Source organism: Rhinopithecus bieti, unplaced genomic scaffold (assembly GCF_001698545.2).
Source record: "Rhinopithecus bieti isolate Rb0 unplaced genomic scaffold, ASM169854v2 scaffold_35319, whole genome shotgun sequence".
In the NCBI taxonomy this organism is placed as follows: Eukaryota; Metazoa; Chordata; class Mammalia; order Primates; family Cercopithecidae; genus Rhinopithecus; species Rhinopithecus bieti.
The window spans coordinates 114538-141401 of NW_016815132.1; the positions used below are offsets into that span (position 1 = coordinate 114538).

The 26864-nt window shown below is 37.5% G+C and overlaps 1 protein-coding gene across 7 annotated transcripts in view; it reads left to right on the plus strand.

Annotated features, from left to right (window-relative positions):
* MTHFD2L (methylenetetrahydrofolate dehydrogenase (NADP+ dependent) 2 like) overlaps nucleotides 1–26864 on the plus strand; it is a 181155-nt gene that overhangs the window by 70628 nt on the left and 83663 nt on the right. For all 7 annotated transcript variants that reach the window (XM_017852964.1, XM_017852962.1, XM_017852961.1 and 4 more), the window contains 2 exons: nucleotides 7944–8096; nucleotides 9497–9604. In XM_017852964.1, coding sequence (XP_017708453.1) covers nucleotides 7944–8096; nucleotides 9497–9604 — 261 coding nt within the window. The remainder of the gene's footprint in view (nucleotides 1–7943; nucleotides 8097–9496; nucleotides 9605–26864) is intronic.

The following is a 26864-nucleotide window of genomic DNA, read 5'->3' on the forward strand; positions in this document are numbered from 1 at the left end:
TATATATATATATCTGGTTACAAGTTCTTTAACTGATAGGTGTTTTGTGAGTATCTTCTCCCAGTCTTTGGCTTACCTGTACATTTTCTTAATGGTGCCTTTTGATGAGCATAAGATTTTAATTTTTCTTAAGTTTAATTGGTAATATTTTTATTTTGTGCTTTATGTGTTTTGTGTTATTTTAAAGAAACCTTTGCTTACACCCAGCACACAATGATATTCTTCTAAATTTTCACCTAGAAACTATATAATTTTAACTTTTTTGTTTAGATTTCTAATTGATTTCTAGTTAATTTTTCTGTGTAGTATGAAATAGTCATCATAGTAAGTTTTGCCCCCCAACCCCCTACAATATAGCTGCCTAGCTGTTCAAGTACTATTTGTTGAAAACACTTTCCTTTCACATTGAATTACTATGGCATTTTTGTAGCATTCACATTTTATAAGTGTGACTCTAAAGCTGGGCTCTCTTTTCTTATTCCATTGATCTATTTGTCTGTTCTTATGCCAGTATCACACTGTCTAGATTACTGTAGCTTTGTAGCAAGTCTTGAAGTCAGGTGTAGTCAATCTTCTAACTCTCTTTTCAAGATTGCTTTGGATATTCTAAGTCCTTTAAATCTTCATATACATTTAAGAATCTAACAAAAAACCACATGGGATTGTGATTGAGATGATTGCAATTTTTGGGTAGCTCGTCTGTATGTATAATCTATACATACTCTATAAATCAGTTTGGGAATTGACATCTTGCCATTATTGAGTCTTCCAATCTTTGAACATGGTATGCCTTTTATTTATTTATGTCATTTGTCAGCAATCTTTTGTAGTTCTTATTCTCAAATTTTTAAAAATTTACTCCTAAGCATTTTATGATTTGTCAGCTATTGTAAAGAGTATTTAGAATGTTTCATTTTTCTGAGAGTTACTGCTTGTATCAGGAATTCAATTGTTTTCTTATATTGACTTTGTAATATTGCTTAATTCACTTTATTAGTTCTATTAATTGTTTTATAAATTTTTAAGCATGCTCTGCATAAACAACTGTGCCATCTGTGACCAGAGAGTTTTACTTCTTCTATTCTGATCTCTATGCCTCTTTATTTTTTCGTTATCTTGTTGCACCCACTAGGCCCTCTAACAAAGCATTAACTAGAAATTGTGGGAGTGGACCTTATTCAGATCTTGAGGGCAAAGATTCAGTATTTCACTATTAAGTAGGATGTTAACTGTAAAGTTTTTTGTAAATGCCTGTATCAAATTGAGGACTTAAAGATTTGTTTCTCCTCTGGTGAACCACAGGTAGAATCTCTGGTAAGTTCTCTTATCCTTAGATGAGCTCCTTGGGATTTGTTTCCTGTATGTTTGTTCAGGGGTCATTCAGAGATACAGAATTTGTATACAATGCATGGGTCTCCTCTCTGTGGCTTTCTCGTTTCCTGGATATACTGCTTCAATTTTCAACTATGGTATTAGCCCCAAACTTCATCTTTTGATTTCTTAAGCAAGTAGGACTGAATATTTCTGTCCAAATTCTAGCTGTCCTATAGTTAGAAAAGTTTTTAAAGTGGAGAACTCTTTCAGTGATTTTTTTTCTTTCAGCTATCTACTTTCCTCTACATCTGTTTGTTTTTAGTGACTTTCCATTTTTTTCAGATAGTTGTTTTTGGATTTTTTTAAAAAATGATTTTACTGAAGTTTGCAGTTGTTTTCTGTAAGAAGTTCGGTCCAACATAAGCTACTTCACAATCACTAGAAACTGAACCTATAGTTTTAAATAGTGTGGTCAGAATTGTCCTCACTGATGTTAATTAAGTTCAGCCTAAAGCTGCCTCCTTACATATTTAAGTTCAGCCTAAAGGTTTTTCTGTATATTGTGAACTATACCAAGTGGAGGTGTAAACCAATCGTGGCCCACACCTGTGCCAGTCACTGAGTTTTAGTCAATCAAATGTAGCCACCTGCATGAACTGTTTTGTTTTTCTAAGACCGCCAGAGCGGGTACAAAAGAACCAGCGACTAGGCAAGGGTAGGAGCAAAACTGCAAGTTTATTTTGGTCACCTAGCTTCAAGGGAAGAAGGTGGGTAGGGAGAGGTCTGTTGGCCCCCCGACAAAAGGGGCCCCCAGAGTCACCCGTACAGCTCTCGGACGGAGTTCCCACAGTCCTGACATCCCGACAGGAGTGGAGGACTGAGGAAGGCCGCGCGTGGCGTGCCTCCGGAGCGGCTTTTCTAGGAGTGGGAGGGCAATAGGCGGGGCACGGGCGTGTCAGGGGGCGTTCCACAGGTGCGACCAGGTAAATCTTGGTCTCTTCAGATTGACATCACCTGGCGCATGCCTAGTTGGTCTGCACCTTCCCGGGTCACCGGCTGGATTTTCGCGCGAGCAGGAAAAGTTGGGGGGATGAAGAACCCGGAAGTGCGCCATCTTGCCTCCGTTCATCCAAACATGAACCATGTTCAAATAAGGCAAACACTGAGCTGTAACTAATCCAGTTGTTTCTGTACCTCACTTCCGATTTCTGTCTATCATGTCCCTTTTTTGTATATAAATCTTCTTCTACCACGTGGCTATGCTGGAGTCTCTCTGAATCTGCTGTGATTCTGGGGGCTGCCCAATTCATTAATTGTTGATTGCTCAATTAAACCTCTTTAAATTTAATTTGGCTGAAGTGTTTCTTTTAACAGTGAGAATGTGGTATTTAAGGAAACATTTGAAAGAAGGGAGGGATTTAGCCCAGTGACAGTTCTTTTTTAGAAAAGCCTTCCAGGCAAATAGAAAGCTATAGCTAAGGTGGCAAAATGCCTCATATTTTCAAGGAACATCTGCTTGATGTATACTAACAGCTTGATGCTCACAGACTGAGAGAAGAGGAGAGTAACCAGTGATGGAATTAGACACATAGTTATAGTTTTGGTGCAGTAAAAATCATGTAGAGCCTTGTTTGCAATTGTTAAGGTAATAACATTACAGGGTTTTGAGAAAAGCAGTGTGATCAAATATGCATTTCAAAGGTATAACTCTATTGCTATTTTGTGAATAAATTGTATGGTTGCACATATAGAAGAAGGAAACTAATTAGGAAGCTGTTTCAAGAATTGACAGGAAGAATAATGTTCACTCAAAGTAGAGTAGTATCATGAACATGGTAAGACTGATAAAGTGCTAGATATATTATTATGAAGAAAGCCAACAGATTTTCCAGTGGTTTGGTTGTTACGTGTAAGAGAAAGAGGGATATTTAAGATGACTCCAGGTTTTCTTGGCAAGTAGCATAGAAGGATGAGTTTCCCATTGTGAACCTGGAAAATTTGAGACAACTCTCAGTTTATTTTGCCAGGGTTGAAGACAGGCACCCATGACACAGACTCAGAGTCCTGACAACATGTGCCCAAGGTAGTTGGGCCACACCTTGGTTTTATACATTTTAGGGAGACATGAGACATCAATCAACATATGTAAGAAGTGTATTGGCTCCATCCAGAAAGGCAGGGACAACTTGAAGCGGGGGAGGAGTCTTCCAGATCACAGGTAGGTGAGAGACAAATGGTTTTATTCTTTTCAGTTTCTGATAAGCCTTTCCAAAAGAAGCAATCAGAACATGCATCTATCTCAGTGAGCAGAGGGATGACTTTGAATAGAATGGGAGGCAGATTTGCCCTGAGCAGTTCCCAGCGTGAATTTTCCCTTTAGCTTAGTGATTTTGGGGGCCCAAGATATTTTTTTCACACCATCAACTGAGATGGAGTAGTTATAAGTGAATCAGTTTAAGACAGACTGTGTCCTAAAAGGCTCACATTCATAAATGATAGAGATAATTAAACAACTAATATCATTAACTGAACTAGTGTGCTAAGTACTTTTTATAGCCATTCCATGGGAAAGCAGAGGAAAAAAATATTATTTCTATTCGTGATCATTTCAAAAGGGAGCAATTGATCAATGCATTGAAGAATGAATAGCATATGAAAAAAACAGAGGAGAGAATTACTAGTGAAAAAAATCATCATGAGCAGTAGCAATGCAGAAGTTAATGGTAAGGGCTTGGGAAAAGGACATGGTTTGGTGTGACTAGAGTGCAGGGCATGTGATGATGATGGTTGGTAAAGGTATGGAACACATACAGAAGAGACTATAGAAAGAATAAGCTAAAGGACACAATGTTTACTATACTGATGAGCTTGCACTTATCCAACAGATGTGGGGTAAGTGGAAGGTGGTATTTTTAAACAGTAATGTAAAAATCTGTAGGCAAAAAATAAGCCAGTAATTTGTTTGTTCCTTTTTTTTCTGTTCCTTGTCCAAAGGCAATTAAGCATATTATAAATAAATCCTGAAAATATATATTCAGTGGCCAGGTGCAGTGGCTGAGATAGAAAGCCCCTAAGGGAAAAATTCTAAACATACATGCATGTGACCACCCCCCGGGCTTACACAAACAACTTATCTAGAAAACCCCTAGCGTTTGAGGTTGCAACATACATGCATGTGACCACCCCCGGGGCTTACACAAACAACTTATCTGGAGAATCCCCAGCCATTTGAGGTTGCAAAAAAGGCGGGAACCAGTCAGAAACTGCCGAATGTTCAACTTTAAATGTTAACCAATAATAAGCTTGTAACTACTGTTTCTCTGTGACTTGTTTGTACCTCGCTATAAAAGAAACCCTAAAACAGCAGCCGGGGCCTCTCTCTTTACTTGCCATTGTATAAAGCGGAGAGGTCCAGGTTCGAACTCGTAATAAAGCGACCCCGGCTATTTGGCTTTGACTCTGGACTCTGGTGGTCACTTACTGGGGTCTCGCGACTTCGGGCACAACATGGCTCATGCCTGTAATCCCAGCACTTTGGGAGGCCGAGGCGGGTGGATCACGAGGTCAGGAGTTTGAGACCAGCCTGGCCAATATGGCGAAACCCCGTCTCTACTAAAAATACAAAAATTAGCCAGGCATGGTGGCACATGCCTGTAGTCCCAGCTACTCGGGAGACTGAGGCAGAAGAATCTACTGAACCCAGGAGGCAGAGGTTGCAGTGACCTGAGATCACACCACTATACTCCAGTCTGGACAACAGAGTGAGACTCTGTCTCAAAAAAAATAAATAAATAATAACCCATACAAAATGTGTATTCATTCAGTATAGTAAATCTACAGTGAGGTCCCTGAAGGTATTATATCTAAGCTGTTTTATTGCAGTGGTTCATATTTTGATTTGATGAGTTCTGTTTTTCCTATCATGATTTAATGACTTTTCATAACTTTAAATGGAAGGGGGAAAAACACAAAGTGAATAAAACCAGTTTTATCATTCATTTGGGTAAGATGTTAAGTGGTGTGTTGTTTACCAGTGTATCCTGTGAATCAAACATGTTGTATAACTGTTGTGAGAAAATTGATGCTATTGAGTCTCGTGATTGTTTTTTCTGTTCAAGTCATGTGCCCCAAGGGTGAGATTTTGGGAGACTTTTAGTAACAGTCAGTCACAAACAGGAAATGTATTTATTTCTCTTACTCATATAACAAAAGGAAGTAGGATTACCTGTAATCCTAAATGTAAAATGTTTGATGCTTTTTTGTATGTGTTTAGACAAGTATTAATCTAGGAATAGTGTTATATTTGGAGCCCTAGGAGAAACAATACATTTCTTGGGATATTTTAGAGCTATCAAATGTCTTATTAGGAGTCGGGAGGGATGCCTCTGTGAATTTAATTTTTGAATGGTATTTAAAATGATTAATATTTATTATGACTTCTGTATAATACAAAAGGAAAAACTGATCTTAAAACAAAAGGATATGGATTTAAATTCTGGATTCTTAGTAGTAATGTGAGATTGACTGTAACTCCTTGAGCTTGTCTTTAAAATGGGCATGATCATATCTTTTCTACTTTCATCCCCAGTAACTATGAAGATTAAAAGGAAATTGATATAAAGGTAATATAATCATTGTAAAGCACTTTTTAAATGTTAGAGTAGTTCAGATTATTGCTATATACTGTATACTACATAATAATAGGTAGATCTCTCCTGGAAAAAGATATATGTTAGATTTAATACACTGCTGAGATAACAGAGTTACATAAAAATGATAAATGAATTGGTTTTCTTGATTTTTATGATCTTCACTTTTTTCATCTACTCATATGAAGCTCTTTTCCTTTTAGATTCAGGTTTTATGAATCCACTGTACCTTTTGTATGTCCACTCATCTGTCTTTTAAACTACTAATACTTAAATACTTAAGACAAACCAAAATGGTGATCTTAATTATGATCTGAGTTGAAGTTGGCATATACAAGAGGACAGATCTGTACCTCTGGTCTCTAATTCTGGCTTCCAGATTTTCAGATGCTTACATTTCTTCTCAAGTATTTCAGCTGGTGTGTGAAATGAAATATTTGTTATAGCTTTAATGTTATTTTCCCTGAATGGGAGCGCAAACAATGGTAGATGGCAAAATTCAGTGTAATTCAGGCTTATTGTTTGGAGAACGGTTCTTAAAATCTACAAAGAGTTCTTGTTGAGTTCTCTTCAATCAGTAGCACAGCCCATGCATATATTAGCCAGTTTTGAACTTAGAAATAAACTAATTTGAGTCCTAGCTGAAAATAGATACTTCAAATATGGTTGTTTTTCTTTTCATATATACAAATTTTCATTTCATTGTAAAAAATATCCATGTCATGAAGATTCTGCATGAATGATAGGTGATTTAAAAATGACTTATCATCATCATCACCTAGATTTTTTTTGTAAAAGAACCACTATTTTTACCCTCATGTAATAAGTTAAATATGTATTCTTTTAAAAGTTTGACTATAATCTATATGATGATCTTCTAGCTATAGAGAAAATAGATGGAGGCCCTGCTAAAACATTATAGACTGAATGCAGTTATTACAAGTGAAAAACTATTGAATGAAGAGACTTTCCAAAGACTCAGTTTCTATTTGAATAAGATTCAAATGAATACTTTATATATTTAAAGGACTTTTGTCCTTTAAAATTAATTAATTATGGTTAATTGACTTGACTTATAGTAAGGTAGCAGTAGCACACTTTTAGAATACAAAAGATATAAAGCCCAAGGCATAGCTTTCTGAAAAGTTTGAACTTGGACTTTTATAATGTTTTAAGGAATTATGTCTAAATCGCATTATATAATGGCCAAAGAAACTTTTACATAGAGAATATACTTTTAATATATAGGCACATGGCTTAATTGTTAGGTTAGTGGTAAGTTAAACTACTCTGCATAGAGTAATAGGAGCCTGTTTTATATTTCTATACTTACTTTTAAAAAATGAGATGACTGGCATCCCATATTTCATTTGATTAGTTTATTACTCAGGTTGTGTTATTTTTCTTTCATATAGCAAATCGTAGTAATATTTTTTGTTTTACTGTGACAATGCTTTAGAGAAAAGATGTGTGTGCGCACATGTTTTATATTAACTTTTTTGTTATGTCATTTAAGAGGAAGCTAAGAACTCATGATGTTATGACTATTCTTAACACTAACAAACCCCTTTTAATCTCCAGTGGTCAAAGTATTTAATAGAAGGTTATTAGTAGAACTGTCTTGTGTCAGAGAAATGTGGATTCAAACCCTGTAAATATACAAACTTACTGAAACAAAGACATGACACCTGGCTATTACCAGATCTCATTGGTATTTTTTAATTCACAATTTTTTTTCTTTCACTGGTCCAGCCACTTTGATTCTGGAATAGCATATACTCCAGCTGCAGTTCATTACAGATATCAGTCAAGAGCACTTTGGCTTACTATTTTGGTGGCAAATAGTAATAATAATAGTGACTTTACACCTTTCTTGGAACTAAATTATAAGTGATGTGGCTTTGGATTCTCAGATTTCATTTTTCAGGCTACCAAATAAATAACGATTTTAAAATTAGACAAATTTTATTTATTTTTCAGAACACGTTGATGAGCGAATGATATGCAATGGAATTGCCCCAGAAAAAGATGTAGATGGATTTCATATTATCAATATTGGAAGATTGTGCCTTGATCAGCATTCTCTCATACCTGCCACTGCCAGTGCTGTTTGGGAAGTAATAAAAAGAACAGGTTGGTAACTTGTGGTCTTCAGGACATGGATGCTAGGTGCTGAGCTGAGCATTTGTGCACTGAGACTTGATGGGACCACCTCAGTCCTGTAGAGTGGCAGAAAATCATAAGCCATAAAACATAAGTCTATAGAGAGATATAAAATTGTAGAAGTCAAAACATAATCCAATCCTGGCTAACAGGGTGAAACCCCATCTCTACTGAAAATACAAAAAATTAGCTGGGCATGGTGGTGGGCACCTGTAGTCCCAGCTACTCAGGAGGCTGAGGAAGGAGAATGGCATGAACCTGGGAGGTGGAGCTTGCAGTGAGCCGAGATCACGCCACTGCACTCCAGCCTGGGTGACAGAGCAAGACTCTGTCTCAAAAACAAAACAAACAAGCAGAAAAAAAAATCCAAAATAAAGTAAAATGAAGAACATTAGCCAGGCTATATATAACTGCAGTTGCAACTTATAGGAAGTGACTTTTCCACATAGTGGTGGTATATGTCTACCTTTAAAATATAAACTTCATGCATTATGATGAAAACTTTTCTGAAGTGTATTTTTCTGTACCTTTAAAAATATGTGCTGATCATATAGTTATCATTTCTATTGACTTGGGTTTTCATTTTAAACATTTACTCTTGTACTGTACTGGATCCGGTAATGCTCTTACAGTGTAGAGAGATGTTTACCTCTATGTTAATTAACCCAAATTGTCTTATATATTAATGATTTTCCTACCTCCATCATTGTTACTTCTATTTTTGGCAGCATTTTCTGCTTTCTAATCTGTTTTCTGAGAAAGAAAAACTTCCAAGAGAAAACTGATCCTAGAATCATACTCTTACAGTGTTAGTATTGGAAAATCCTTAGTTCTAACTTCTTTGCTTTATTTCTGAAGAAACTTAGTGGAAAAGAAGTAGAAGGTTCTACAGGCTTTATTTTTTACATATTTCTAAGTGTGTAAGTTTAGTGCTTCTTTCCTATGGAGTAAAATGCACGAGTTTTGTGAAAAATGCCTCTTTTTTCACTTGTTTTTGTTCCAGCGTTGCTCAAAATTTGATTGCCAATTAAGTTCAACATTGTTGTACTTTGCTTATTTTATAATTAGCAGTTAACATATGTTAAGACTCTACTCTTCTAACTCTTAATGTGAATCTCAGTGTTTAATAGTAACTTAACATCAACTTAAGAATGTCTGTGTTTTTTAATGAGGACATAATCAGAGAAGTGCCAAATTGAAGCATAAAATGAATTATTTATAAATAATGAATGTGCTCATATTATAGATAAGCCACATAATAATTCAGATTTAATTAGAAATATTTAAAAGAATGTTTCAGTTGGCTGTACAAATGTTTAATTTACTTCTTGTTATCAATTCTGTATTTAAACCTAACTCTGTATTTTAAGGAATTCAGACCTTTGGAAAAAATGTGGTTGTGGCTGGAAGATCCAAGAATGTAGGGATGCCCATTGCCATGCTTTTACACACTGATGGAGAGCATGAACGGCCAGGAGGTAGGTAGGACCTTGCAGATTCTACACTCTCTCGCAATGTTCTTCTTACATCATCAAGAAAACACTTTTGATAATGCAACTTATTATATATGTGGGTTTATGCAGTTCAAAGTCTCCTTTATTCCTCATTTAGTGATGTGAGAGTCTTGAAAGTGACTATAGGAATTACTGAAAATATATGGCCTTTTTCTCTATTTCTTTTCTTTTGGCTATATGTACTTTGTTTAAATAATTAATGATCAGACATTAAGAAAGGTGCAAAGCTACTAGATAACAAAAAATTCACGTGTCTCAGGAAATAGAAAACAAGACATCTCTTGGATGTAGAATTCCTATAGTGGCAAGGTCTTAGCACTTTAGAAATTAGCTAGTTAGTTTATTTTACAGAAAAGAAAGCTGAGGCTTAGAGTTATTATCTGATTATATAGGTTAAACAAATAGTCATTGTCCTATGAGTACTAGTGACACTCCAAGTCACTGACAAAGCCCAGGAAGATGTGTTAGCCTTAGAGAACATGCAGCCATTCCAGGTGTTGGTCATCTGAACATCATCCCAAGACCTTGGTTTCTTCAGCAGCCTAATAGCTAGATACAGAATAACTCCCCAGAAATGTTTGGGGTCTGTCCTACAGACCCTGACCCAACGATGGATGAATAAAGTACACTGACACACAGATATTCTGCTTTGCCAGTCCAGCCGAGTATCTGGGCCACTTACAGACTCTACGCAAAATGCTGTAAACAGTTGTGACTGTGATCTCAATCAGTCAGCAAGACTTGCATTTATTCAGTAAAGATTAATTGACAAAGGCTTGAGTCAACACCACCATAGTGTAATTGACATTGTGGACTTCCCAAGTAGAAGGCAATTAAGCACCCATGTAAGATCAAAGGCTAGTCTTAGGACCACACGAGTAAACAAGCTAGTTAGGTAAACTCTCCACATTCCTTTGTTTCTACTCTAGTTTACTTAACTAAAGGTAAGGGGACAAGGTTGCCTTCAGACAGATTTATTACTGAAGTTATGCAAACCCTCAGACCTTCCAAGAGGGTTTGTGGCTATTAAAACTAAAATTTTTCCCACCAGCCTGACTGAACCACCACAGAGATGGAAATGGGGATAGAATGAAAAGGAAATCCAGTAAAGAGGTGATGGGGCATTGTTTGTGGTTGTCTGAGCCAGTGCTGTGGGAGGAGGGCACAAGGGTAATTCACCTCATCACTGTCTACTAAATTCTGCATCTTGTTCTAATCTAGGTAAAACAACAAGTTCATGTTCTTAATAGAAGTAGTTATTGGTCTATCTATGTGTTAGAGACGTTTTGTACTTCCTTTACCATTTGTTACTTCTCATCTTTCTCCCCCTAATTTTTGATACAGTACTTCATTGGTTTCTCTAATTCCAAAGAAGAGGATGGGCTACTTTTTTGCTTTCTAATATTTAACCAGAATGATCGACACCTATGTGCTCATCATGTACAACTCATGCACACATGCATGCACATATAGAGCATATATAGATATAGAGATTTATTATTAACCTTGTTGAATTTGAGTTTCCTGATCTCAAACTTGCAATAATACTTGTTTTAGGATCTTGATTGACATGATACTTATGACATAATTTTTAAAACACAAAGCCCTGTAGAAAAATAATTCCAGTAATAACATCTAAAATGATGATGACACTTTTGAATATTATTTTCCCTTTCTATGCCTAAAGAGCTAAATATTGCCAGAAATCAATACATATATGTATATGAATCACAGTAAGTTAAGACTTGTTAATGACTCCAGATAACTTTAAAAAGCCTTAGTTTTGAAGAGCTCTTAGATAGCCCAAATCCAGTGGTGTGACAGTTTTCATGGTACACATCTCCAAAGTTGCATTCCTAGCTTCACTGTTCACTTCCAGCTTAGTCTATTGTTGCTTATCTCTTTCTCTCTCTCTGTATAATAAAGATATTGATTCTTATTTGCCTTTATGTAATAATTTCTGTGTCTTACCTAAGCAAGGTGCATTAGTCTGTTCTCACATGGCTGTAAAGACATACCTAAGACTGGGTAGTTTCTAAAGAAAAGATGCTTAATTTGTTCACAATTCCGCAGGCTGTACCAGAAGCTTGGAGTCATCTCCTTGGCCTTTACGAAGGCCTCAGGAAGTGTATAATTGTGGCAGAAGGCAAAGGGGAAGCCAGCATTTCTTATGGCTGGAGCAGGAAGAAGAGAAGGGGGAGGTGCCATACACTTTTAAACAACCAGATATCATGAGAACTCACTGTTGCAATAACAGCACCAAGGGAGACGATGTTAAATCATGAGAGAGTGCTCCCATGATTCGGTTACCTCCCACCAGGCCCCACCTCCAACACTGGGGATTACAATTGAAAGTGAGATTTGGGTGAGATTCCTGCTCCAGTCATATCACAAAATAAAACAATCATTAATGTTTACCTAAGTAAACTATTTCTTCTTGGAAAATTTTGACCAAGAGCCAATTTGCAGGGGTTTTTTTTGTTTTGTTTTGTTTTGTTTTTCATTTGCAACGTTGTTTTTATCTGTAACATAACAAGCAACAGTGTATTGCTCCGTGATTTGCTCACTACTTTCTCTTAAACCATCCTAATTAATTCTCAGTAATCCTAGCATATATTAATGTTATTCCCATTTTACAGCTAAAGGAAATGAGCTTTAGAGAATTTAGAGGACTCATCTAAGGCCATGCAAGGAAACAGGCATTCTGGGGAGCTGGGTTCTGACTTTCTGGTTAAGAGGATAGACATGGAGTCAAACCCCCTCCATTATCAAACCCTGTGACCTTGGGCAAGTCATTTAATCTCTGTAGGCCTCCCCTTTCCTCATCTGTAAAATGTCAATAATATTAATATCTCAACTTGGTTATTGTGAAAAGTAAATGAAATATTAATGTAAATTACTAATTACTGTGCCTAACATATAGTAAGTTAAGTAAGCTATTGGTGCACGTAACTGTGGCAATTACCATTATTACTATTATTACAGTTAAGTCAATAATAATCTGTAGCTGTTCTAACTATGGTGTGTGAAGTAACATGATCTGAGATTAATTATGTGATTTTTACCTTTATTTGAATTTTATTTTCTTCTGGTGGATTTTGTGTTTGCATTTTTTGGATCATATCTGATCTTTTCTGTAAAAGATTGAATAAACTCAAAATTTATAAAAGTTTATAATGTATTTGATTAGAAATAGGACGTCACAACTATCCAAATAGTACTTTACAATGTATTTTTAATAGGCATCAATATATTGCATGCTAATTTCTTGATAAATTTCAATCTTGAATTATATATTTGTTTATAAAATACCTATCAAAATTAATTTACCTCTTTTATATGCAATTTTAAACTAGATTATCCTGTGAATTAAACATATTTATTTTTATCATCTATGATTTATTTATGGATGCATACATATGCAGTAAAAGCAGTAAAGGAAGCGTTAGAAAGATAAACACAAATTCATGGTGGCAGTGACCTCTGGGGAAAGAATTATAGGATAAAATCATATATACTTTAAAAAGTATTATACTTTGTGTTATGAAATATTCTCATTTGAATGCATGTTAAAATGGAATAAAAGTGGAATAAGTTATAATACTGGTTACTTAGAAACCAGATAATTAAACTTACCTTTATTATAGTGGTACCTGGTTGCCGTTAGAATTACAGTATCTAAAAGGTAACAAATTATACTAAAAATGACGTTGGAAGATTTGCAACATGGGTGGTTTTTAATCTCATGCATATTTAAGAGGAGTATGATGACATATATTGTTAATATAATGAATCATTGAGAGCTGCTTACTGAAGGTTTGGAGTCTGTGGGAAAGTTAATATTTCAAACATGCATGTCTGTTAGGGCAATAATTATGGGCAGTGACTCCATGGATTGTTAGCTAATGAAGATAATGAAGGAGGATTAACTCGGCAAATGCATATCTATAGAACTTGTTCTAATGACACAATGTTGAGCATTCAGCTCACGCTGTGTATTTATTTCTTTGCCAGAAGACATGCAGAACCCTAATTATTCATTTTTATCTTAAAGCCAAAGGTAATTGTACTAGAAGCAAAATGGCCATACTGTAATTTAGCTTGATTAATATGTGTCTACCTATGGCTAGCTTTTAGTTTTGTTATTAAGGACATGGATCCTAGCTGTTTTTTGAGTATTGTTTTTTAATTCCCCAAGGGCTTGAAATATTTAGCGGAGTGAGATTGTGCTAAAATCTTAAAGTAAAGGGGTAGTGCTGACACTCAATACAACAAGGAGGCAAGGAAGGAGTTACCTTCTGGTGAGAACAGACTGTCACAGAAGGCTTTGCAGAGGATGTAGCACTTTAGCTGCTATGTAGCTTATAGAGAGTAGGTGAGAGATGATTCCTATCCTCCCAGTGCTATAGTCTTGGTGGTGGTGATGGGGAAGCAAGGGGATATGATATACAAGTATGAATAATTTAAATTTTATATAGTCAATGGCACAAAGTAAAATTTGGCATCCCCAAGTAAACATTCTATGTGCTTCTCAAAACTCATGGCTAATTAAGGTGACATAAAGAGAATGAGCTCCACTAATTATTAGAATGTTTGAGTACCATTGTGACCACCTGTAGATCATTGTATATTTGTAATCAAACACAAGTGCAGATGCTCTCTGCTTGTATAGTCCGATTAACAAGAGCAAGACCTGGTAGAAAGACAGTAACTTTATTAACCAAAACTAGTAAAAAAAAAAAAAAAGAAAAAGAAAAGAAGCTGCCAGATTCCTATCCAAAGTAACTGCTCTGATTTGGGGTGGGGGTGGTGGTGGAAGGCAGAGGTTTAAAAAGGGAAAACTTGATAAAGCAGGCATGCAAGAATTGGGTGGAGTAAATGTCTATGTGTCTTGTTCTGATAACTAACTTGGGTCCCAGTCCAGCTGGATCGTGGGCTGATGTCATTTCGACAATGACTGGGTTGTTAACTAGTGGCCTTGAAGTAACCTCTGGAATTTTACGGCTGGGTCTCCAGACTTGGTCTATCTGTCTCAAGATTAGCTCCTGGAATTTCTAAGAAGGCACATAATTAGATATTAGCATATGGTTAGATAGATATGAAGGGAGGATATACCATGAGAAAGGGAGAGATGTGGAGTCTTTTTTAAGGCTAAGGAAAGGCTTCTGCAGTTTTCTTCAAGGTTGTATCTTGAAACCCAAGAGAAAGAAAAAAAAGTTGAAAATGCATTTTAAAGTTAAGCTGCCCAGTTACATTTTTTTTTTTTTTTTTACTTCTTTGTATGTAGTCATCTACCAGTTTCACTTTCTTTCAGAATGAAATCTGAATACCATTGGTTTTAGCATAGTGTGTTTATTTTTAGATTTAAAATGGGGAAGTAAGTAAGTCTCCAATTTCTCTAAAACATTTTTTTTCCTTCAAGATTACAAAGTACCATAATGACCAAGGCATTATAGTTACTAACAGTCATGAGAGGATATAGAATCAGATTTTATTTCAAATACTTTTATTTTAATTTTGAATTTTTATTTTTGAGACAGGGCCTCACTCTGTCACCCAGACTGCAGTTAATGGCATGATCACGGCTCACTGCAGCCTCAACTTCCTGGCCACAAGTGATCCTCCTGTTGGGAGCACAGTTGTTGGGACCACAGGCGCACACCACCACACCCAGATAATTGTTTGTATTTTTTGTAGCGATGGGGGTCTCCTTATGTTGCCCAGGCTGGTCTCGAACTCCTGAGCTCAAGCAATCTGCCTGCCTCAACCTCTCAAAATGTTGAGATTACAGATGTGAGCCACCGCACCAAGCCTCATATTCTTAGAGTAAGTTTCTCTCGGCATACTTTTATTTCTAAGTAGGACATCTCATCTAATTAGGTGAGATTTCCTTAATTAGCCACAACATGGAATTGTATGCTGCTCCTTTGACTAAAAGGTTCTGGCATCATTGGAGTAACATTGATGCTGGCTCATTTTTAAAGAGTATTTTGACAGGGCCAGCAACCACCTGGTTTTGCTTAGAGTCCAGTGGGTCTGGTGTTGTTCTTGATTTCATTCAGCCAGTACTCATCTAGTACTTATTCTCTGGGAAACGCTGTGTGATACAGCTGAATCCCACAGAAAAAGACTTAGTCCTGCCTCTCCGGAAGTTGACAGTCTGAATCATCAGGATTCATCTTTGCAGTGGGTGTTTTCCGAAGGCACTGCCTCTGCATTGGCATTCAGTTTTCACACTCGAGCTGTGCTGCTACAGCAACTTACTCTATCTCAGGTAGTTTTTCAAGAGGCACCCTATCTAAATGGAACATGACAATAATTTTTGCCAGTTGAATGCTTTCTCTTTGTGAGAATTAACCCCAGTTGTGAAAAGTTGTTTTTTTTTTTTTTTTTTTTTTTCCAGCCTGGAAGTTTTATCTCCCACCTACAGGACATAATAACACGGTAGTGGAAGCTTGAGGCAGTGCAACGTGATGTGAGCGGTATGTGTGATTAAGCTCAGCCTGGTGGCAGGTTGGGCCAAGCTCTTTTAGGTTTCAAAGAGAGGAGCCAAATAGGAACGCCTAGGAATGCAGGAGTCATGCAAAGTGATCACACCACTGAGACTGACACTCTTAGTCTTATTGGCAGTGGAGTGGAGTGGGATGTTTGCTGCCTCTGAGGAAGGAACCATTGTCTAACTGGGGGAGGGGATGGCAAGAATTTAGTCTCTGCCACTCTCATCCCACTACCCCCAGCTTAGAAGGAAAAGATGTTGGGGATATTATGTTCTGTGATGTCTCTATGTTGATTAGACTTTACTGCATTACATATTTGAATTTGGGTAGTGGAAGACTGTAGAAAAGACCAAATGATAGTTCTATTCTCATTTTCTAAGTTGAATAATAGGAGCACTGTTTCATCAGTGTCTTCTAAATTCAGCCATTTAGTATCTGCACAGCACTGCACCTGAAAATTATGTATTACTATCAGACAACTGGGACTATTACACTGTTGAAAAAAACAGTAAAGCTTATTTTAAATGGAGAGAGGAGTCCAAATCTTTTTCTTTCAATTCCTCTCTTTCTCCGTGACTTCATAGTATTGTAGGACATTTTTCTTAATTCAGCTAAAAGCTGAGTTCTTGTCACACAACCAGGAAAAATTAGGTTTGTGGACACATAAAAGGGTGAGAAAATGGAATTTACTGGATGAAAAGGAAAACTCAGCAAAGTGAGAAGGATTCCTGTTAACAGGCCCAAATCTTACCAGTTGAATCTCAGGTTACCACCCAGGAACAGAAGAGGCCAGACTCCTCCCATCTGCAAATGGCATGAACTTCCATGGCTCCAATCCATTCTCCCAGAGCGCCACCCAGTCAGAGGTTCTCCAAGGAGCAGCCCTTTTTCCTTGGCTGATTCATTTCTCCCTCTACAGAAGTACATCTAACTGCCGTTAGAATAAGGATAGTGATAAGGGCAAAGACTGATCTTAACTGCTTGCTGCTGACGGGGTGCTGTTTTGAGGAAATGTCAGTCCAGTCTGCCTCAGAAGCTTATCTAAGGGTCCCCAGCAGAAGAGGCCATTGTATGAGGCTCCAGTTGCATGACCGTTTGGAGTTTGATGGCCTGCAGGGGAGAAGAGACAAACTGGATTATTAGAAAACATGTATCAAAACAAAACAAGTGGGAGCAAGGACAGCTCACAAATCCTAGACCTTTTACTGGTTTGCACAGGGAGAGTGAGGCCAAAAGCCTGACATTAAAAAACAAAAAACAAAACAATACAAAAAAACCCTTTAAGTTCTGGGATACATGTGCAGAACATGCAGGTTTCTTACATAGGTGTACGTGTGCCATGATGGTTTGCTGCACCCATTAACCCGTCATCTACATTAGGTATTTCTCCTAATATTATCCCTCACCTTGCCCCCCACCACCCAACAGGCCCTGGTGTGTGATGTTTCCCTCCCTGTGTCCATGTGTTCTCATTGTTCAACTCCCACTTATGAATGGGAACATGTGGTGTTTGGTTTTCTGTTCCTGTGTTAGTTTGCTGAGAATGATGGTTTCTAGCTTCATCCATGTCCCTGCAAAGAACATGAACTCATTCTTTTTTATGGCTGCATAGTATTCCATGGTGAATATGTGCCACATTTTCTTTATCGAGTATATCATTGATGGGCATTTGGGTTGGTTCCAAGTCTTTGCTGTTATGAGTAATGCTGCAATAAATGTGTGTGTGCATGTGTCTTTATAACAGAATGATTTATAATCCTTTGGGTATATGCCCAGTAATGGGATTGCTGGGTCAAATGGTATTTCTGGTCCTAGATCCTTGGGGAATCACCACACTGTCTTCCACAATGGTTGAACTAATTTACACTCCCACCAAGAGTGTAAAAGCGTTCCTATTTGTCCACATCCTCTCCAGTATCTATTTCCTGACTTTTTAATGATCTCCATTCTAACTGGTGTGAGATTGATATCTCATTATGGTTTTGATTTACATTTCTCTAATGACCAGTGATGGTGAACTTTTTAAATATGTTTTTTGGCCACATAAATGTCTTCTTTTGAGAAAACAAAAAATATGTTTTTTGGCCACATAAATGTCTTCTGTTCATATACTTCACCCACTTTTTGATGGGGTTGTTTTTTCTTTCTTGTAAAGTTGTTTCAGTTTCTTGTAGATTCTGTATGTTAGCCCTTTGTCAGATGGATAGATTGCAAAATCTCCCATTGTCTAGGTTGCCTGTTCGCTCTGATGACAGTGTCTTTTGCTGTGGAGAAGCTCGTTAGTTTAATTAGATCCCATTTTTCTATTTTGGCTCTTGTTGCCATTGCTTTTGGTGTTTCAGTCACGAAGACTTTGCCCATACTTATGTCCTGAATGGTATTGCCTAGGTTTTCTTCTAGGGCTTTTATAGTTTTAGGCCTTATGTTTAAGTCTTTAATGCATCTTGAGTTAATTTTTGTATGAGATGTAAGGATAGATTCCAGTTTCAGTTTTCTGCATATGGCTAGCCAGTTTTCCCAACACCATTNCTGTGCTGTTTTGATTACTGTGGTGTTGTAGTATAGTTTGAAGACATGTAGTATGATGCCTCTAGCTTTGTTCTTTTGCTTAGGATTGTCTTGGCTATACGGGCTTTTGTTGGTTCTATATGAAAGTTTTTTTTTTTTTCTAATTTTGTGAAGAAAGTTAGTGATAGCTTGATGGGGATAGCATTGAATCTTTAAATTACTTTGGGCAGTATGGCCATTTTCATGATATTGATTCTTCCTATCTGTGAACATGGAATATTTTTCCATTTGTTTGTGTCCTCTCTTATTTTCTTGAGCAGTGGTTTGTAGTTCTTCTTGAAGAGGTCCTTCATATCCCTTTAAGTTGTATTCCTAGGTATTTCATTCTCTTTGTAGCAATAGTCAATGGGAGTGCACTCATTATTTGGCTGTTTGTCTATTATTGATGTATAGGAATACTTGTTATTTTTTCACATTGGTTTTGTATCCTGAGATTTTGCTGAAGTTGCTTATCAGCTTAAGGAGATTTGGGGCTGAGGTAATAGGGTTTTCTAAATACGTCATCTGCAAACAGAGACAATTTGACTTCCTCTCTTCCTATTTGAATACCCTTTATTTTTTTTTCTCTTGCCTGATTTCCCTGACCAGAACTTACAATATTATAGTCAATAGGAATGGTGAGAGAGGGCATCCTTGTCTTGTGCCAGTTTTCAAAGGGAATGTTTCCAGCTTTTGCCCAATGAGTATGATATTGACTGTGGGTTTGTCATAAATAGCTCTTATTATTTTGAGATGCGTTCCATCAATATCTAGTTTATTGAGAGTTTTTAGCATGAAGTCATGCTGAGTTTTATTGAAGGCCTTTTCTGTATCTATTGAGATAATCATGTGGTTTTTGTCTTTGGTTCTGTTTATGTGATGGATTCTGTTTATTGATTCGCGTATATTGAACCAGCCTTGCATCCCATTGATGAAGCCAACTTGATTGTGCTGGATAAGCTTTTTCATGTGCTGCTGGATTTGGTTTGCCAGTATTTTACTGAGAACTTTCACATTGATGTTTATCAGGGATATTGGCCTGAAATTTTCTTTTTATGTTGTGTCTCTGCCAGGTTTTGGTATCAGGATGATGCCGGCCTCATAAAATGAATTAGGGAGGAGTCCCTCTTTTTCTAGTGTGTAGAATTTGCACATGAGATGGGTTTCCTGAATACAGCACACTGATGGGTCTTGAGTCTTTATCCAATTTGCTAGTCTGTGCCTTTTAATTGGGGCATTTAACCCTTTTACATTTAAGTTTAATATTGTTATGTGTGAATTCGATCCTGTCATTATGATGCTAGCTGGTTATTTTGCCCATTAGTTGATGCTATTTCTTCATAGTGTTGAAGGTCTTTACAATTTGGTATGTTTTTGCAGTGGGTGATATTGGTTTTTACTTTCCATATTTCATGCTTTCTTCAGGAGCTCTTGTAAGGCAAGCCTGGTGGTGACAAAATCTCTCAGCATTTACTTGTCTGTAAAGGATTTTTTTTCTTCTTCTCTTATGAAGCTTAGTTTGGCTGGATATGAAATTCTGAATTGAAAATTTTTTTCTTTAAGAATGTTGAATATTTGCCCCTACTCTCTTCTGGCCTATAGTGTTTCTGCAGAAAGATCTGTTGTTAGTCTGATGGGCTTCCCTTTGTGCCTTTGTGGGTAACCCAACCTTTCTCTCTGGCTGCCCTTAACATTTTTTCCTTCATTTTAACCTTGTTGAATGTGATGGTTATGTGTCTTGGTATTGCTCTTCTCTTGGAGTATCTTTGTGGTGTTCTTCTGTTTTTCCTGAATTTGAATGTTGGCCTGTCTTGCTAGGGTGGGGAAGTTCTCCTGGATAATATTCTGAAGAGTGTTTTCCAACTTGGTTCCATTCTCCCTGCCACTTTTAGGTATAGCAGTCAAACATAGGTTTGGTCTTTTCACATAGTCCCATATTTCTTGGAGGTTTTGTTCCTTCCTTTTCATTCTTTTTTCTCTAATCTTGTCTTCTTGCTTTATTTAATTAAGTTGATCTTTAATCTCTGATATCCTTTCTTCTGCTTGATCAATCTGCTATTGATTCTTGTGTATGATTCACAAAGTTCTCGTGCTGTGTTTTTCAGCTCCATCAGGTCATTTATGTTCATCCCTAAATTGGTTATTCTAGTTAGCAATTCCTGTAACCTCTTTTCAAGGTTCTTGTCTTCCTTGCATTGGGTTAGAACATGCTCCTTTAGCTCAGAGGAGTTTGTTATTACCCACCTTCTGAAGCCTACTTCTGTCAATTCGTCAAATTCATCCTTCATCTAGTTTTGTTCCCTTGGTGGTGAGGGGTTGTGATCCTTTGGAGTAGAAGAGGCGTTCTTGTTTTTGGAATTTTCAGCCTTTTTTGCGCTGGTTTTTCCTCATCTTTGTGGACTTACTTACCTTTGTTCTTTGATGTTGGTGACCTTCGGATAGGGTTTTGTGTGGACGTCCTTTTGTTGATGTTGATGCTATTCCTTTCTGTTTGGTAGTTTTCCTTCTAACAGGCCCCTCTGCTGCAGGTCTACTGGAGTTTGCTGAAGGTCCACTCCAATCCCTCTTTGCCTGGGTATCACCAGTGGAGGCTGCAGAACATCAAAGATTGCTGCCTGTTCTTTCCTCTAGAAGCTTCATCCCAGAGGGGCCCCCGCCAGATGCCAGCCAGAGCTCTCCTGTATGAGGTGTCTATCGACCCCTGCTGGGAGGTGTCTCCCAGTCAGAAGGCATGGGGGTCAGGGATCCACTTGAGGAGGCAGTCTGTCCCTTAGCAGAGCTCGAATGCTGTTCTGGGAGATCCACTGCTCTCTTAAGAGCTTGGCAGGCAGGAATGTTTAAGTCTGCTGAAGCTGCACCCACAGTCGCCCCTTCCCCCAGGTGCTCTGTCCCAGGGAATGAGAGTTTTATCTATAAGCCCCTGACAGGGGCTGCTGCCTTTCTTTCAGAGATGCCCTTCCCAGTGAGGAGGAATCCAGTGAGACAGTCTGGCAACAGCAGCTTTGTTGGCTCTACCTCATTTGAACTTCCCTGTGGCTTTGTTTACACTGTGAGGGGAAACCACCTACTCAAGCCTCAGTAATGGCAGAATTCCCCCCTGCCATCCTGAACAAGCTCGAGCATCCCAGGTCGACTTCAGACTGCTATGCTGGCAGTGAGAATTTCAAGCTAGTGGATCTTAGCTTGCTGCGCTCTGTGGGGTGGGATCTGCTGAACTAGACCACTTGGCTCCCTGGCTTCAGCCCCCGCAGAGTGAACGGTTCTGTCTTGCTGACATTCCATGCGACCCTGGGATATGAGAAAAAAACTCCTGCAGCTAGCTTGGTGACTGCCCAAACGGCCGCCCAATTTTGTGCTTGAAGCCCAGGGTCCTGGTGGTATAGGCACCCGAGGGAATCTCCTGGTCTGCAGGTTGCAAAGACTGTGGGAAAAGCATAGTACCTGGGCTGGAATACATCGTCCCTCACATCACAGTTTCTCATGGCTTCCCTTGGCTAGGGGAGGGAATTCCTCGACCCCTTGTGCTTCCTGGGTGAGATGACACCCCACCCTGCTTCAGCTCACCCTCTGTGGGCTGCACCCACTGTCTAACCAGTCCCAATGAGATGAGCCAAGTACCTTAGTTGGAAATGCAGAAATCACCCACCTTCTGCATTGATCTTGCTGGGAGCTGCAGACTGGAGCTGCTCCTATTCAGCCATCTTGCCAGTCACCTTCTTGTTACTGTTCTTAACTTAAAACTAAAAATTCCACACTCATGAGCACACAGCAATGTTTAAAACACAATGCAAATGAGAATAGTGAAGAAAAAGGGGAGGGGAGGGCTGGAACTAAAAGTAGAGCCAAAGACTTCTACTAAAGATAGGCATATTATTAGGTCTGCATGGATATATTCCCAACGTCAAGCACACTGCATTTTATATAATGGTGCTGGATGTATGTTTGATGAATTTATTTAATAGAGTTTAAACTAGATGTGCTATGATTGGGTCACTAATTTTATTCTGAGAGCTTGTTAGCAGGAAAATAAATGACAGTTATCCAATGAATTGTCTTTAAGATTAAAATAAACATGTGCTCAATAAAATAAAACAATTTTCTAACATTAAAACTAAAAAATATTTCTTCTGAGAGATTTTATAAACAGAAAACTATAAAATAAATTGAATAATATTCATAAAATGCTTGTTAACAAAAGAGCCACATTTTATAGGGTAATTTCTTTTATCATTTAAGCATAGATTAAAGCTATCGTTGGCAGCATTACTCTTACCTCACTAAACATTTCTTCTCATTCTCCGTTTCTGGGACATTCTTTGCCTCCCAACTTTTAAACCAGTAGTTCTCAACCTTAGCTGCCCACTAGAATCATCAGGAGGCTTTACAAATAGAACTGCCTATGCCCAACACAGATAAAAATTAAATCAGAATCATTATAAGTAGAACCTGAGTGTCAGCAAGTATATTTTAGAAGACTCCATGGAAAAATCCCAGTGTGGTCAGTGTTGAGAATGATTTCTCAAGGAAACATTGGAATGACACCAGGACTTTTTATTCATAGCCAGTCCCTCAGTGGGCCTTTGCAGCCCTATGGCTTTAAATATCATTTCTGTCTCCTGTATGCTTTAGACCCATATAACCATTATGCACTTGAGAACTCCAGTTGCATGGCTAATACCCATTTCAATCTTATATGCAAACCTTCACTCATAATTTTACTCCCCTTAGTTTTCCCCATCTTAATGAGTGGTACCATCAATTTTTCTGATTGATCAGTAAATCCTTGACTTCTCTCTTTCTCTCACATCCTTTATCTAACATTAGCAATCTATGTAAAATATGCCTGTGATATCACCACCTGGGCTAATAAGATCCTAGTTGAGACAACTTCTGTTTCTCATTTGGAACACTGAAATATTTATGAACTAGTTTCCCTGCATCCACCCTTGTCCCATCTTTCATTCACAGTCTGTTTTCCACATGGTAGGTCTTGATCACCCATGTCTTCCTGTAATACCCATCACAACATGACAGGAGAATAACATCCAGGTTCCTTACCATGATATGCAAGACCTTATATGGTCTGTCCCTGGGCTATATCTCCTAAATCACTTCCTGGCATTCTCATACCCCATCACTGCCCACTGCCCCAGCCATATCTGCTTTCCTGGAATATGTCTTATGTGCTCATGTCTCAGTGTCTTTGCACCTGATTTCCTTTCTTCCTGGAATACTTTTTTCCCCAAGTTACTTCCTTCAGGTTTTTGTCCAAATGTCACTTCAGGTTGCCCCTGACCACCTTACCAAAATTGCATTTAATGTCTATAGAGTTTCTCTGTAGAAAGCTTATTTTTAGTTTGTTTTATAATTTATTTATTCATTGCTTAAAGATGCAATAGTAGCTTGCAGAGATAAAGAAATATTCAAATTTAGAATTTTTGGCTTCATTTGTCTAAAACAGAACCCAGGCTTCTTTTTTTCCATTGCTGTTCTGTGCATGATTATTGAGTTTTCCTTCCTGTGTGTTTCTCTCACTGATTTCTCCTTTAAACCAGACCATGACATGAACTAATATATTGGGAATGACGCAGATTCTCCTTATCGCGAGAAAGAGACAAAAGAAAACTCTACATGTAAGGTTCTAGCTCAGATTGGTTTGCCATTTTGCTTTACCTGCTGATTCAGGATCAGGCAGGTGTTTGAAGATTTGCCTCATGGGAAAGGAAGTTGAGACTTATTTTGTGTTTCTGTTGAAGACAGATCTAGGATCATGATAGAAGCAGTAAAAAGGTAGACTTTAGCTCTTATAATGAAGAAATTTCTTACAGTCAAGACTAAGTAATATGCTCTCCTCATGTTTTCTGGAAAGTAGTTTTATCAATGGGAAAGGATACCAAAAGTATATTTAAAGGGGAATTGAAGCAGAAGCAAAACAAATCTGTACTCACCTTAACAATCTGTCTTCTCTGACACCTTCAACTGCCCCATGCCCTTCTCAGATGGAGTAAATAATGACGCTCTTGACAACACTGTAACTTCTACCTCCTTCTAACATGAAACCTAGCACACTGTATTATGATTCTTATTTGTGTACCTGCTTTCCATATGATAATAGAGAATTGTGTATTCTTGTTGCCTAGCATGATTCTGGTATGCTTTCTATAAATTTTTTTTTGTCATGATTTTTAGTTCTTTAGTCTTCAATAAAATGAATTATTTTCCAAAGACAATAGTTAGAATGCTTGTGAAATCTTTCTATAATTAAAACAGAAGAATCATGTTTTCAGTGATGGCTGTAGAGTTGCAGAGGAAAACATCTTACTATAGGAGTAAAAGACACAGAACCCAGAGTTGAAAGCTGGCACATGGACAGTACTACTCATTGCCAGTCTTACCAGGAACGTTCCATAGGCTCTGGTTTTTTAGTTTACTCAGCAAATAACTATTTCATTCTGCTCGGAGTGAGGCTAGAGAGCCACTGAAAAGTATATGCAAGTTTTCAAGGGTGCGGCCAAGACACAACCAGAGAATCCTGTTTAAGGGATTTATAGGATCATTTATTGATTATTGAATAAATGAAGGTAGAGAATGGCCCAGAAAAGTCCAAGAACAGTGAATTCCTCATTAAGGTAATTTCAAGCTCCCCCTCACCCACCAAAAAAAAAATGATACTAACAAATGAAGCACATTGTGCTGTTTGTTCGAGCTTTTTTTTTAAATAGCAAATATTATTTGCTTCAAATTGGCATTCTGTGCTAATTACTAACAACTGTTTGCTACGATATTTTATTTTGCATAAACTACAGAGGTAATGATAGCCTAGAAAACTGCTCAGATGGATCCTAATTGGTAATTCTTGGTTGAATCTAGATTTTTATACAATAAAAAAAACACATTTTGTCTATCTATTATTTATTTCTAAGACAACTCTAAGATTCTAGAAGATAGAGTCTAAGTACAGAAGGCCCTCTGTATCTGTGGGTTCCACATCTGTGGATTCAACTGTCTATGATTAAAAATATTTAGAGAAAATAATATTAAAACAACAAAATAATATAAAATAGTATAAAACTGTTTACATAGCATTTACATTGTATTAGGTATTACTTATAATACCTAAGTAATATGTAATCTAAAGATGATTTAAAGTATGTGGGAGGGTATGCATAGGTTATATTCAAATACTATGTTATTTTATATCAGAAACTCGAGCATTTGTGGATTTTAGTATCTGCCAGTGCATCAGGGGCCCTGGAACCAGTCCTTCCCAGATACTGACAGATACTGAGGGACAACTGTAATTTATTCTTCCTGTGTCTTAGAAACATATTATAAAACACTAGGCACAAAATAGTTACTTATAAACTCTGCTTATCTAGTTCTGTGTGATAGAAAATGAGGCCCTAGCCCACACTGTTCTCATATGCACTCTAGAAGAATACAACTGTGAGTGTGGGAAAAAGTCATCTGAAGGTCAGAGATATGCATCATTCTTGAGTACCTGCTGCGACTTGCTAGTACTAGCTGCCATTGGGAAAAAGCTGAGAAGACAGAAAAAAAAATAGGTGCAGCAAGCCAGAGGATTAGTTGAAGAAAATTAATGGACAATAAGAATTGAATATAGGAATGACAAGAATTTTCACATGCCAAAGAAGATGAGTTAAATAAGAATAGGTTTAACAGGAAAGCTAGGTGTCAGGACCAGGAACAGGCATTCAGGTGCTCACCAGCAAAGATCAGAAGAGTCTGAGGTATTATTTGAACACATTTGCTTTTAGCTGTTTGGTTCACCTCTCTTCATCATCAGGTCTTCCGAATAACAGGCTGAATGCCTTTCCGTGGTTTGGTATTGGTATAGTCATAAACTCTGATCAATCAAGTTCAAATATGACTTTGATAAGTTTCCATGGACATGAACAGCCAAACTCACTGAGGAATATCAAGTTAACCTGATAGTATTGAAAAGGGAATGAAATTACCTACAAGGGTTTTCCATGCAGATTGAAATTTATCCTGATATACTTTTCTTTTGCCTGAAATTTTAGATTGTTACTTATATGTGTGTACAAATCACTGGATTTCATGTCTCTGTCAATTTCTTGATGAAATAGTCAGTACCGATAGAAATGGGAAGTTTCAGTTTCATTTTGGTTTTGATTTTTTTTTTTTTTTTTTTTTTT